The 13,029-nt window shown below is 41.2% G+C and overlaps 1 protein-coding gene across 11 annotated transcripts in view; it reads left to right on the forward strand.

Annotated features, from left to right (window-relative positions):
• The window catches only part of BANP (BTG3 associated nuclear protein), a 112,102-nt gene that overhangs the window by 20,794 nt on the left and 78,279 nt on the right, over nt 1-13,029 (forward strand). For 10 of the 11 annotated variants that reach the window (XM_085551164.1, XM_085551163.1, XM_085551168.1 and 7 more), the window contains 3 exons: nt 1,909-2,031; nt 2,694-2,869; nt 12,090-12,329. In XM_085551164.1, coding sequence (XP_085407290.1) covers nt 1,909-2,031; nt 2,694-2,869; nt 12,090-12,329 — 539 coding nt within the window. Of the gene's footprint in view, nt 1-1,908; nt 2,032-2,693; nt 2,870-3,824; nt 3,902-12,089; nt 12,330-13,029 lie in introns of those variants that run through there. The other variant, XM_085551173.1, reaches the window with a different exon arrangement.

The raw sequence follows: 13,029 nt of genomic DNA on the forward strand, positions 1-13,029 counted from the left end.
GAATTTATCTCTACAGCTGCAATTAATTATTCAGTGTTCATTAAAAACGAGCTTTGGTGAGTGAGATTTGTAAACGGTACTTGCGAACGTTCGGGGGAAAGATGGTGATAATAACATCCAATAGGAAGTATAAAATCTGTGAGCGTTTAAGTTGGCCTGTAAAAACTTCATCCATTTGGACAACTTGGGAGATGTAACAAGAAGACGTGGCTGCTGGGCTGGGGCAGCTGCCAGTGCTGCTGAGTGTTGGTGTTTGATCGAGTAGCTGGTGGGCGTTTGGCCTTAAGACTGGGGGAAATAGAAGTTGCCTTTTTATTTAAATAGGAGAATGTAGTGTCTGGTAACGCGTGTAGTTTCTCTTAATGAGAGATCATGTTGAAAAGGCGACTGTGAAAGCGTCGTAAACCTTTATACTCCAGATTGCAACTAAAATAAACCAAAAAATCCCAACCCGTTTATTGCTTAATAGAACTTGAACTTCGCATCGACATGAGAAGCCATAGCACACTCTGTACTCGTCCATGATTAGACAAACATCTTCCAGAGCTTCACGAGGTTTGCAGTCCAACAGATCGTTGGCAGTCCTCAAGGAATCCCATTTGTTACTAGCAACAGATACAACTGCTGGAATGGGGGAGCGGGGCATCAGGCCCTTGGACTTCTTGTTTCCAACAAAACCATATCAGCCACTTCAGTGGAGCCAAAGTTGAGATCCATTTGTTGTTTGCTCTTAGGACAGTTTCTTATCTTTTCGTTAGATCGTAACGATGGATTTTGTTGCGCTTATGAGCACACATGAATATTCATGCAAGCGGGCGCTGTTACAGCTGAAATAAACAGAGTTGCTGTCATCACATTTGTTTAATTTGTTTGTCTTTCATATTTCTTTCAACAATTAGCCAAGGAATACAGTTAAGGAAAATAAATGGCCGTCAGTTATGTTTGAGATGTTGGACAAGTAAAAACAATAGCAGACTGTTTACTGTGTGAAGCAAAGAGAAAGAATAAAACCTTCCCTGTCACTGAAACACAAACATTTCTTTGCAGTTCTTTCTCCCCTTCAGTTCACCGTGACCAAAAGCAGCTCCAACATCAGAATGATGCCTTGCTCAGCAGATAGGGAACAGTGTGGGAATAACGATGGTGATCTCAGAAACAAAATTAAATAGTAAACTGCGTTGAAGACATTTACTTACTAAGTATTTTCCTCTGTATTATATTGCAGACTTAGTGTTGTTTTGGTTTTTTTATTAGGTTTTCTGATTGCTGGTTTCTCCTTGCTCTGTCCACTAACTGCTTTTCTGTTGTTTTAGATTTTTTTAATACGTGACTTAGTTTAGTCATGTTATTATTTAATGTTCTGCTCTGATGCCCTCAGTGCTGCTCCTCAGAGCCCCCAGTCCTGGCCAACAATACGTACTTCTAAACTAAGCTCCATGTCTGGTTCTGCTGTCAAAATCTTCACGTTTTTCTAGGGGTTGTCCTATTAGCAGAGCTACATTACCACATAAATTGGCTGTAGGAGCTCTGAAAATGCTCACTTCCAGGCTTCTCCAAACAAGAATTGGGTGACTCTCTGGAGCTGTGGTTTGCAGACTTCCTCCTGTGTGTCTTGAGTTGATGGATTCTTTATCACTTTTCCAGGGGTCGTGGACTTTTATATAATTCCATTGAAGCCGTCTGTCCTCTGAAAGAGTTATGAGTGCTTAAAGCGATACAGATGTCAAGTGCAATGGATTAGCAGCTTTAGCATTTGATACGCAACTGAGATACGGGGGGAAAAAACAGGGACTACCTCTAAGCCTTGCTCTTTAAAAAGGCTATTTGAACAATGAGGCTGTGTTAATGTGTTATCTTAAAGGTTTTCTCCTTTACATTCCCTTTTCCTCTCTGACTTTTGTCTCGTAGTGTTGTTCCCCAGACCACAGTAATACTGAACAACGACCGGCAGAATTCAATTGTAGCCAAGATGGTTGGGCAGGAAGAACCACTGAGCAGAGCAGCGGATTCTCTGGAAAATATCCTTAGCAAGTTAGTAGCAGTTCTGGGAATCCTCCCCCTTCACTCCCTCCTTTGACAGATCAGCAGCAGTCTGCAGCAATTCCCGGTGAAAGTGAGGAATGTTTTAGGTAATGATGGGGGGAGGGAGGGGAAGGTAAAATAAATGCAAGTGCTAAATGAATGCATCGGTCCTGCCTGGAGAAAGCCTGCATTTGAAGGTATGGAGCACTGCTTTGCTGTTGGTGTGCAAAGGACATCTTAGAGGATCAGGGATGGGTTCAGCGTTCATTGAGAGATGACAACTGAAAGAGTTCCCATAGCTACGTATTTTTTTTACATGGATACATAATTACTTGGGAACGTGCCAATATCCTGTATTTAATCAACTGAATAAAGAATATGCAGCAGCCCAATGAGGCTGTTAAACTTTGTACCATTGAGAGCATAGTTAAAATTAAGCAGAGATGTAGATTGTGGTTAGAAAATATTCTTAATGCGTTTGTATAATTTGTATTGGAACTTTATGTTTATTCTGCTGTTTTCCTTCCGTTTTGTTTTCCTGGGTAGTCTTTACTTATGAACAGCAGATTGTTAGAGGAATTTTCAGTTGGTGTTTTTAATTCCCTTATCGTGATGTTTCTCCTGATGTAGGATTTGGTTTCCCTAAAGTTACATCCTTCTCTTTTCAATAGTGCCGTTCCTGGACGTAGGCAGAACACCATAGTGGTGAAGGTTCCAGGGCACGACGACAGTCACAACGAAGATGGAGAGAGTGGCTCTGAGGCCAGTGACTCGGTTTCCAACAGTGGACAATTAGGAAGCCAAAGTATTGGGAACAACGTCACCCTTATTACGCTGAACTCTGAAGGTATGCTGGTCTAAGACTACATGAGCAAAGTAAATGGGAGGGTGGAATGAACCTAAATTCACTCCTTTAGTGCTTTCAAATGACAAGTATTTATTTCAGCAACTCTCAATGGTTTTATAAGTAAATTCATATGGAAGACACTATTAGCAGGATAGTGGATAGTATCGGGTTCTTCTTTTCTGCAGACACTTGAATCACATTTAATGAAGTCCAAGAATTTTAGATTAGCCTTGTAAAGGTGTTCTATTTTACATGATTGGATCACATTGAATGTTAGTTGGCAGTTTCAGTCACAAACAAGATGGGATAAGGGGCACTGGGTCTTAGATGGAAATAACTTGTGATCAATTCCATTGTTTCTTGAACTTGAAAAATTGATCTGCTGAAAGTCTCATGCACCAAAAGCTGTTTCTGAAAATACTGTTCTGAAGTATTTGAACCTGAGATTCTTTAATTTTCCTGGATACCCATACAGTGCTTTGTAAAGATTCTTTGAGATCTGTCCTATGTGGATGCTGGGATAATGAGCTGCTCCTGAGGAACCTTTCATACTGGTCATGGGCTAGAAAATTAATTTTAAATCTACACAAAGTAATTCTGTTAGTTGTGTAAGTTCCTTGTTGAGCTCTTTCCAGATTTACTTTGTCTTCATTCCTTTTTGGCATCCATGTGAGTAAATTTATTCTGTGCTTTCTGGAATCAGATGCATTTAGCATAAGATCTCTGCCCCTTTAGATTAGGGAATATCTGGAAGTCTTCTGTTCTCAAGTTTTGATTGATGTCTGGTGACAAGGAAATCCTAAGATGTCCAGTTTCACAAGCTGTGTTCTAGTTACCCATTACCTCCAGATCGGTGAACCAGAGGGAGGAAGGTCAGTGTCTTATTAGTCAACCGAAGGCAGCCAGCAGAAGGCATCACTGATAATAGCTTTGGCTCTGACTCACTTAACGATGCAAGGAATAGAGATAGATCCTGAGCCTGTGGAATGTAAAGCCAGAACTCCCTGGCTATAGGAGCTGGCTGAATGCAAGGTATGCTCACTGAGGTCTTTGGAAACAGCCTGTAGTTGTTTTCCATGCTGGAGTGCCAGTAAGAAGACCAGTAAAACACATTATGTGCTGCTTTGGTGGAAACCAGGGGGAAAGATGAAAAAGGAGGTTGTCAAATTTTATTTATTTATTCCATTTAAATGCAGTTGATAGAAAGGATGAATGGCACAAATAGAAGTGATAAAATTGTTATGGTGCAGATGCTGCTCAGGATAATACAAATTATTACCATGGATTGTTTCAATGGAAATTGAAGTAAGTATTTTTAAAGATCGGCTTTTTTGGTTTTTTTACCCTGAAAACTTACTTAAAAGGCTTCATTTGTAACAGTATGCAGTGTATGTATCACTCAGTATTTATGGCAGAAACTCTTCTCTGAGCTTTCATTGCAGAGCTTTAAAGCTGCATGAGGTAGAAAACCTTATGTTACCAGAGAGGGAAAATACTTTGCATGCTCACACTTAGAATGTGTTGGCCCAGATTTTAAGTCGGGAGAGGCTGAGAAATCTTCAGATAATCTTATTCAGCAAATAAATGTCCCAGGTGTTGCTGCAGTGGCAGGGCTTGTGTATGAAGCATGCCCTTCGTGGGGTCTGTTCATATTTCATACAGCTCTGCGTCCCCTGTGTCAGGAGCAAAGTTTCAAGCATTAGAAGGGAGTTTGTAGTCTTATGCCCTTTTTGCCTTGGTGCTTTTGGCACGGATTTGCACAGACAAATGTGATGTTGGCCTTCTACACAGCTGTATATGTAAATTGTGAAGAAATGGCTAATCCATTAACATCCTCAGATCTGATTTTCTTCAGACCTTTAGAACAGTCATCCATTAAAAATCTCCCGGAGATTGATGAATGCTTGGAGAGATCAGATTAGTAATCCCCACGCTTACCTCTTGTGCCCTCTTGGAGATGGGAGAGGTCTGCTTGCACAGCAGGAATGCTAAGCAGCATAGCCTGCAGTATGACACAAATTAAGTTATTAAGAAAAGAAGCAATGGAGAGTAACAGATCTGCTCTGCAGGCTTGTTTTCTTAGCAGTAAAAGGCAAAAGTTACAGCACCCATCAGCTTCCTTTCATTGGCTGGGGCAGAATTCTGAATGGCTTTGAGTTACTCAGAGGAGTCTGGGTTGGTCCTAAGATATGAGAGGACAATAAAGGCAAATTTCAGCCCTTTTTCAGCATGCCTGCATTGCCCTGTGTCTAGTGAGAAGAACGCATCTGTGTTCATGGTGTGCCTTCAGCTGACACTGAGCATGGCCTTGAACTGTGGGGGTTTACAGAACACAGGTCATAGATGCATTGTTTGCTCTCTGCTGACTGTTTCCGAAAGACATTTAATCCCATAGGATAGTTTAGAAAGCATTCATTTTCATTATGCATTTTCCTGAGGCAATCTGTGCTTTTTCTTTAATCTGGAAGAAAACAGTGTTTAAACATTTTGGGGAGTTTTCTTGTTTGCCGTCCTAATTTTTTTGTTCTCAGCATGGATTAAGCATCTTGTTCATTGAATGGAGTAAGGAACGAGCATTTATCACTAGGGCGTGTTTCAAGTGGCTGCCATCAGTTGATGGATGTGCTTTCTGCTTTTTTATAAGTCCGGTTAGTTTTGACATGGATGTGTTTTTACACTAGGTTTTGAATACAGCACATTTTCCCTGTTTGAACAAAGTTGTGCTTTCTGTATCTTGAGCTTTTCTAATTAAATCCTATGAGCAGCTGATGAATGAAGAATGTTTTTAAACTGTTGCTATCAGTAGATCTTCAGGAACTGCTCCAGAAACTGTTTGTCAGTACTGAGGGACGTGATGTAGAGGGGAACTACTGGTGGTGGGTGGGTGCTTGGACGTGGATGATCATGGAGGTCTTTTCCAACCTTGGTGATCCTATGATTTGTAGCAGTGAGCGTTTAGCTGTGTGTGCCAATGGCTTATCGTCCATTTATCTGTGATCAGAAGGTGTGCTGAGCTGTGTGACTTCAGGCACAGGCACCCTCCAACTTTGTCCAACTCACTGTCTTATGGAAAGTAAGCAGCAAAGCGACCTCCTTAATTCCATCGGTGTGGTTTGGGAGGTGGAGAGGCTCCTTCAGCATCACTCTTCGTGAAAACTTGGGTCCTAATATCATGACTTTCCTTTGGATTTTGTCTTCCCCTGCAGAAACCGAGGAGAACATTAGATCCACACTAGTTTTAAATTACAGAAGTTTTAAACCTACAGTATGAGGTACCTATATTATTTTCTGGTTTTAATGAGTTCTCTGGTGCTGGTATGTGGCACTAATCCTGCCAAGGGCTGGTTTTCAGTTGACTGAGCTGTAACCTGGCAGCCCCGCGTGCTTTCATTCTCACCACAAATGTGTTAAACAATATTCTGACGTTCTCAAATGTGTTTGTCTAAACTTTTTAACTGCAGCGAGTTCACATTAGATGAGGAAAAGCAAGTCTGAGCAACTAGGAAAGATTAAGCTTTGTTAAGGATGGTGAATAGGCTTTCAAATGATCAATGCTTAAAAAGGAAGCTTTCATGTTCTTAATAGATAACATCTGAGATGAAAATAATACTTGTCCAGGTTCCTTCCCATCCTATTCATTCTAAGGCCTTCTATTCAAAACGCCTTCCAAACCTGTGACTGCAACCCCAACACCGTGCATCCCATCCTACTGTACAGCACACTATGAACACCTCATCTTTTGCCATCTCCACTGCTCAGAGTAGCTCTCATTTCCTCAGCAGTCAATGATGGGTTTCCCTATATTCTGTGTTGAATTTCTTTTGCGCTTCCGAAGTACTTTCCTCAGTGCCCAGTGCTGATTAGAGATCATTGCATGGTTGTGTTTATAGGAAGCAGTCCATGAGCAATGGCCATTCCCCACCTGCTCTTCAAAGTTTCCCTTTAGAGCGTGGGTATAAACAGAACATGCTGGGGTTTTTTTTTGCTGCTTATGCACAGAAAAAGTACAAACTTGAAGAGCCAATTGAACTCAGCAACCAAGCTCAGATGCTGAATACTTCTTGCAATGAGCTATTTGAAGGCACTCTGATTATTCTCTACTTACACACCAGTCCTTAGGAGTACTTTGATCAGCACCACGCGTTGCTTTCAAGATGTAAGAGATCTCAAGATATGAGGAATATTCTAAGAGTATTTTTCTTTTACACATGCAGTGTATGGTAACATTTCAAGTTTCTGTTCTGTGACCTCCTGTACAGACAAGAGGAGCATCTGTTCCAGAAACATTAATTCACATTGTTATCCTTTCAAATCTGTTTCTTGGACAATAGAGTTACTGTCCTATTTTTAATATGGAAGGAAGGAAAGCTGGACCTCTCATCTTTGTGTTATAAGAATACCCCATTCAGCATTGCCGTGCTGCCTTAAAAGCAGATCTTATTTGAAATGTCTAAGCTGGAGCCAAGGCTTTGAAACTGCTAAGAAAGAAACGCACTGGCTGAGTATGTGAAATGCTTGAAGAGAGCCCCTTGAAGACTATTTTTAAGTGATGTAAATAAAATAAAACAGCAAGATCCACTGATTTAGCTTTTGGTTCAGTGAACTTTACACTCGATAACACTGACATGCAATGTTTGGCACCGTGTGTGATGGTTTTGTATCATATCTGCTTTCTCAGTGTTCTTTTTTGCTGCATTTGAAGCCTATCACAGAATTAGAAGTGGAAATGTAAACATGCATATTTGTGGAGAAGATAAGGGAAAGCTGGTCTATGTGGCATGTTAATTAAAGGGAAAATAGGGTTTTTTTTTCCTAAGGAAAATTGCTTAGTCACAATCTGTCTCTTCAGCTTTGCATCTGAAGCGGTTGTTTTCCAATAGTAGTATTTAACAGAGCTCACAGTTTTTGAAGTGTGATACCAAACAGCTGTTTTATAAGTGGCCAAGATGTCTCTACAGGACTTTTAATTCACTGTTACGATGGAATCCTGCATTTTATATCATCGCTTGCAACTCTTCTGCTTTTCCTGCCGAGCTCCATATGTCCACATGCAGACAGCGAGAGTGAACCTTCACATAGCGAACTTTTTCCATCCTTAAAATAGCAGCGTGCACAGCTGATGTGAGCACACTGCTCGGACCTCACGAACTTACTGCTGGGTTAAAGCCAAAGAAAACTATAGAAATGGGATTGCATTGAGTTTGGATTATTGGGAGCTCTCTGCTAATCACACCCTCATGAACCCTTGCAGGGGCAAAGCACTCCAGCTGTTTGACAAGAGTTTACTTAAAAAGATGCAGAATCTCCTACACGTCAGCCAAAATATTACTTAATGTCTTCTTTATGCTTTGAGCTGAAGTCATCTTTCTGCCTTTCTATGGCAGCTACCAGGTATTTTTTGTCCTGCTGCAAGCACCAGCTTCCACCCAGCCTTTCAAATGCAACCACACTGAGTAATGGAATGGGTTAATTCCAGTTTTTATGTGGGCAGGTGCTTCATCTTGTTTTCCTTTGTTTTAGAAGAATGGTTGACAACACATAGTGAGAGAGCAAAGCCCAGCTTTGTTTCTGCTCTTACTGTTGATGCTCATATGTTGAATAGGGGAACGTGTCCTATTGGACAGATGTGAATAGCAGTGCAGGGTCTGCTGTCTCCTTTGGTGGGAACACATGTGTGTGCTGAGACCAGGCATGAAATCTGCAGTGACTCTTGTCTGGTGGCTCTGCCCTTGGCACTGGGGTTTGGATGCTAAACCTTGAAGCTCCCTGCACTGTTCCTGTAGCAGTGCATGGCTGTGTAGCAGCCCCAGCCTCCTCTGCCTGCTCACACGTGCTTGCTGAAACCATTGTGTTCTCTGGTCACAGAGAAACGGTCAACTGTGTTCCAAGATAAAAGAAATGGACTTAATACAGTCAAAAAGATTTGAAAGCAGCATTGAAAAGCAAACTAGTTCTGGATTCAGCAGGATGGAGATAAAGGCAAATTTTCTGATCTTGAAAAAACAGTGAAGAGGAGCCAGAAACTTAGATTGTCTGTCATTGAAATGAGTTTCTGAGTGCAGAGAGCAAATCAGATAAAAACATCAGGACTTTTAACACTGGAAATAGGAATGATCGAGAGCCACTTTGCTGGTGATACAGTATTTGGCATACAGAAGTGCAAGGAAGTACCTTTCTGCAGCACGTATCGCATGGTGGAGTGCATTCTGAATGCCAGAGTTTAAGTGGGACAGCAGAGCCATTAGGAAAATTAATGGAAGAAAAATCCTTCAGGGTGAAACCAGAAAGGTTTATGTTTACCCTGGCATACGGATGAGCGCGTGCATTTATACGTGCTGGTTTTTAAGCAAAGTGTGTTATCTGACTGTATTTTTCCTCCCCAGCCCTTTGTGTGTTCGTTGCCTTTTGGCAGCCTTTAAATAGTAGAAGCTGTGTTGCTGTGTGTGTGACTGGTGGAGTCCTGGCTCAGTATCTGAGTTTTGCAACGTATGTACTAAATAACCCGGCTCATCTAGATCCTATCTAGATATAAATATAATGCCTGATAATTCACATCAGGAACCATTACAGTGAACATAAAAGGAAGCTTGAGTGCTGGAAGCTTTGAATGAAGCAGCTTTAATCAATAGTATTTATGTGCTAAATAATTGGTCAGAGAAAAGAACGTCCATCAAACTCTGTCTTTTTGTCCCTCTCCCTATTCAGTCTCTTTTTCTCCAGTCATTCAGAGCCAGTTCCCTCATAACCGATGCTCTGCTTCCTCTTCTCACCATTATTTTGGGTGTCAGCCTTTTCATAGTAGTTGATGCCAGATACGCTGACAGTTCAGTATGGGTAATATTTTCATAGTATCCATAGGGTTGGAAGAAACCCCCAAAGGTCACCAAGTCCAACTGCCCTACTACAAACAGGGACATCCACAGCTCCATCAGGTTGCCCACAGCTTGATCGAGCCTCACATTGAAAGTCAGGTATTTTCATACATGATAAGGAGAATTTTATCTTGTGTGCCATCAGGTAGCCCAGCAAGATAGTCAAGTGTAACTTCTCTCAACACAGCCAAGCCCGTGGACCTCAGCTTTTAAGGCTTTGAGTGTTGGTTATATGTGCGTGTTTATATGTGTGACCTGGGATATATAGCAAAGGGAAGGGTGAGGGAAAAGTCTGTGCACATCCATAGAGCTATCAGAATTATTGTTAGGTTACTGTGCTCTTTTGAATCATCAGCCTCTCATTACCATCAGCTTTTTGTTCAGGTTTCATTTTGACAGGAAGAATTTCATTTAGAAGACTGCAGGGAATGAATTAACATAGCACATTCAAACCAGTTTAGTTTGGACTGAATGGAAGCGTTGGCGTCAGCATTGAGTGGATGTATGTAAAGACTGCTGGTAGTTTCATACACATCATTTCTCTTTAATGATTCCTTGTATTTCTGCAGACAAAAGGAAGCTTTCAGTTGAACTTTTTAAAGCAGGATGGAAATACAAGAGAGAATTTCATGTGGGGCTGGTGTTCATAGGTCAGAATAACAAGGCAGTGTCTTTTTTGCAGGCTGCTAGCAATAAAAGGACAGTTGCATGTGGTGAAAACAGTATGTTCTGGACTTGGTGCCAGTAAAGAAAAAAGACAAAACCACAAGAGTGATGATTTTTGTAAATCGATACAAACCTTTGGTTGGTGGAGGCTGATAGCAAGAGTACAGATGAAAGGTTTTCCCACTGTATTAAGTACTTACACCTAATGGTAATAGTGTGAACTGGTAAGGTAATAGTAAGGTCTGGAAGGTGTGTAGCACCTTTCTTTTGTGCTTCCTAGGCTTTCCTTTGAAAAACATCCCCATCTCTCCAATGACATCTTTTGCTTTGCCAGCTCTGTCCAAATTTTTATCAAACACTCCATTTGTCTTCAGGAACAGAATGTTATTTTCCCTGATAATGTTAACCAGACTTGTGGTGAGGCCAGACACAGTGGCATTCAAAACAAGTCGTAATTAATCTGAACCACCTTATTTTTCAGATGGCACCTGGTGCTGTGGACAGAAAACCACCCGTGTGCTTTATGACATAGTTTAGGTTCAAGTAAAAAATGTATATATATATATGAGGTATTTGATATACATATGAATAAAAAGGGGCGTATAACAATATATTATGAACAGTGCATGAAGTTCTGATTTCATCAGAAATAAATTTGATAGGCTAGCTGCTCCATATGTCAATGATAAGTATTTTTCCTTAGACATTATTATATTCGATAATCTGTTGTTTGTAATGATACATCACTATTGCACAATCCAACATTTGCTCCATGCTGTCATTATTCACTGCAATGAAATTACAGCTGACAGCAGTGGTATGACCCAACCTGAAGGTCGTATTTAAAAGCGTTCTGTGTGTTGGAGCTGCTTTCATGTTAGGTTTTACTGCGTATCTTCATGGCTTACAGTCTGCTGAAATGCAGGCTGACAACGTGAACCAGTTGTTAGAAGGGAGGCTGCTGATTGCTTGGGGTTCAATACAAAGGGTGCTGATCTATTGGGCTCCTGTTACTTTATTGACTAAAGGGATTATGGAAGACAAGACTTTATGACTTTGTATATGCCATAATGCTCCGTTTCAAAGGCATTTCATGTGGGATAAATTGTATAATTGACTGTCTTTCTCATTTTTACCATTCTGAGGGTATGTGAAACAGTGGGAAGATTCTGTAATGCTCTGGAGCAGGAGAAGCGAGGGGTTCCTAAGTCAGGAAGCTTTGTGTTTTACTCTACTAAAAGCAAACCCAGAAATCAAATGACCCCTGTCAATGAATGCTGGTTGTTTTTCCAGTTCCTACTGATGCTGTCAACATTGGTACTGGAAATTCTGTTTTCATTTGGAGCATCTCGCCCTCTGTCATGTGTTGTATCCCATTCTCCACGAGTGGTTGGTCATCCCTCTGAGCTCTGTTCTAGATCCTCATTAATCTCATATCCACTAACACTTGGCATATCCACTAACACAGGATGTTAATGGTAATTGCTTTGCTCACTGTTGATGTGCATTTGGGAATTAACTTTTTATCTACAACAAATGCCACGAGCCTATCAGTCATTCTAGACCTGAAAGAAGCTTATGGAGAATACAAAGAAAACAAAAAGAACTTAAATGTCGGCTGCTACCTGAACCTGACTCTTTCATTCCTGGTCATGATAACGATTTCCACAATCTCTTTCTAGAGGATTACCCCAACGGGACGTGGCTTGGAGATGAAAATAACCCTGAGATGCGGGTCCGTTGCCCCATCACCCCTGCTGACATGCTGCACATCAGCACCAACTGCCGCACGGCCGAGAAGATGGCATTGACATTGCTCGATTATCTCTTCCATCGGGAAATTCAGGCCATCTCCAACCTTTCAGGCCAGGGGAAGCATGGCAAGAAGCAGCTCGATCCTCTCATGATATATGGAATCCGCTGTGAGTATAATATTGAAAATTCCCAGTTTATACTGCAACTGTGGGCTGCTTACAGAATGTAGTGCAACTGGGAGAATGGAGCATGTTGCCAGACAAATGGCTTTTTATCTATTGCTTATGAAGGAATCCTAATGGATGTTGAGATGGAAAAACATTGCAATCTCTTTTAAGGAGAGATTAAGTGTCATAAGGTCTGTGGATTCACAGCAAGGATTGTGCTGATGTACTGCTGGCTGTTGCAGTGTGTGGGTGTTTCTGGTAATTAAAGCTATTATGCATTGACAAACAGATATTACTTATATTGCAGATGCAGTTTTAGGCAGTGTGAAAGGCATTAGAAGTGTTTTGCATATAGAATATAGTAAGCATAGCCCCTAGTTAGGAGTGAAGAAGAATCTGGGTATATGCATCTCACTCTGATACAGTGGCTTCTAATAAGAGATTACGTGGTGAATACATTAATGAGGACAGCCAAGTCTCTTCCTTGTGCTGTCGTGTAAATATTTTACTGCAAAAGAAGCAGGTGAAGGCCTTGCAGATGTGCATCTGATATGGTGCTTCAGCTCTTGTGTGATGCCTTGCTATGGATGCTGTGTAGAGGGAGCAGAGCTTTAAACACGAGTGTAGAATTGAGCGTGTCTGAAAATGACCAACTTGACTCATTGAACTAGAGCTCACTCTTTATCGTCAGACCTTATGT

Source organism: Coturnix japonica, chromosome 6, assembly GCF_054131305.1.
Source record: "Coturnix japonica strain WE chromosome 6, WE-NBRP24, whole genome shotgun sequence".
Taxonomy (NCBI): domain Eukaryota; kingdom Metazoa; phylum Chordata; class Aves; order Galliformes; family Phasianidae; genus Coturnix; species Coturnix japonica.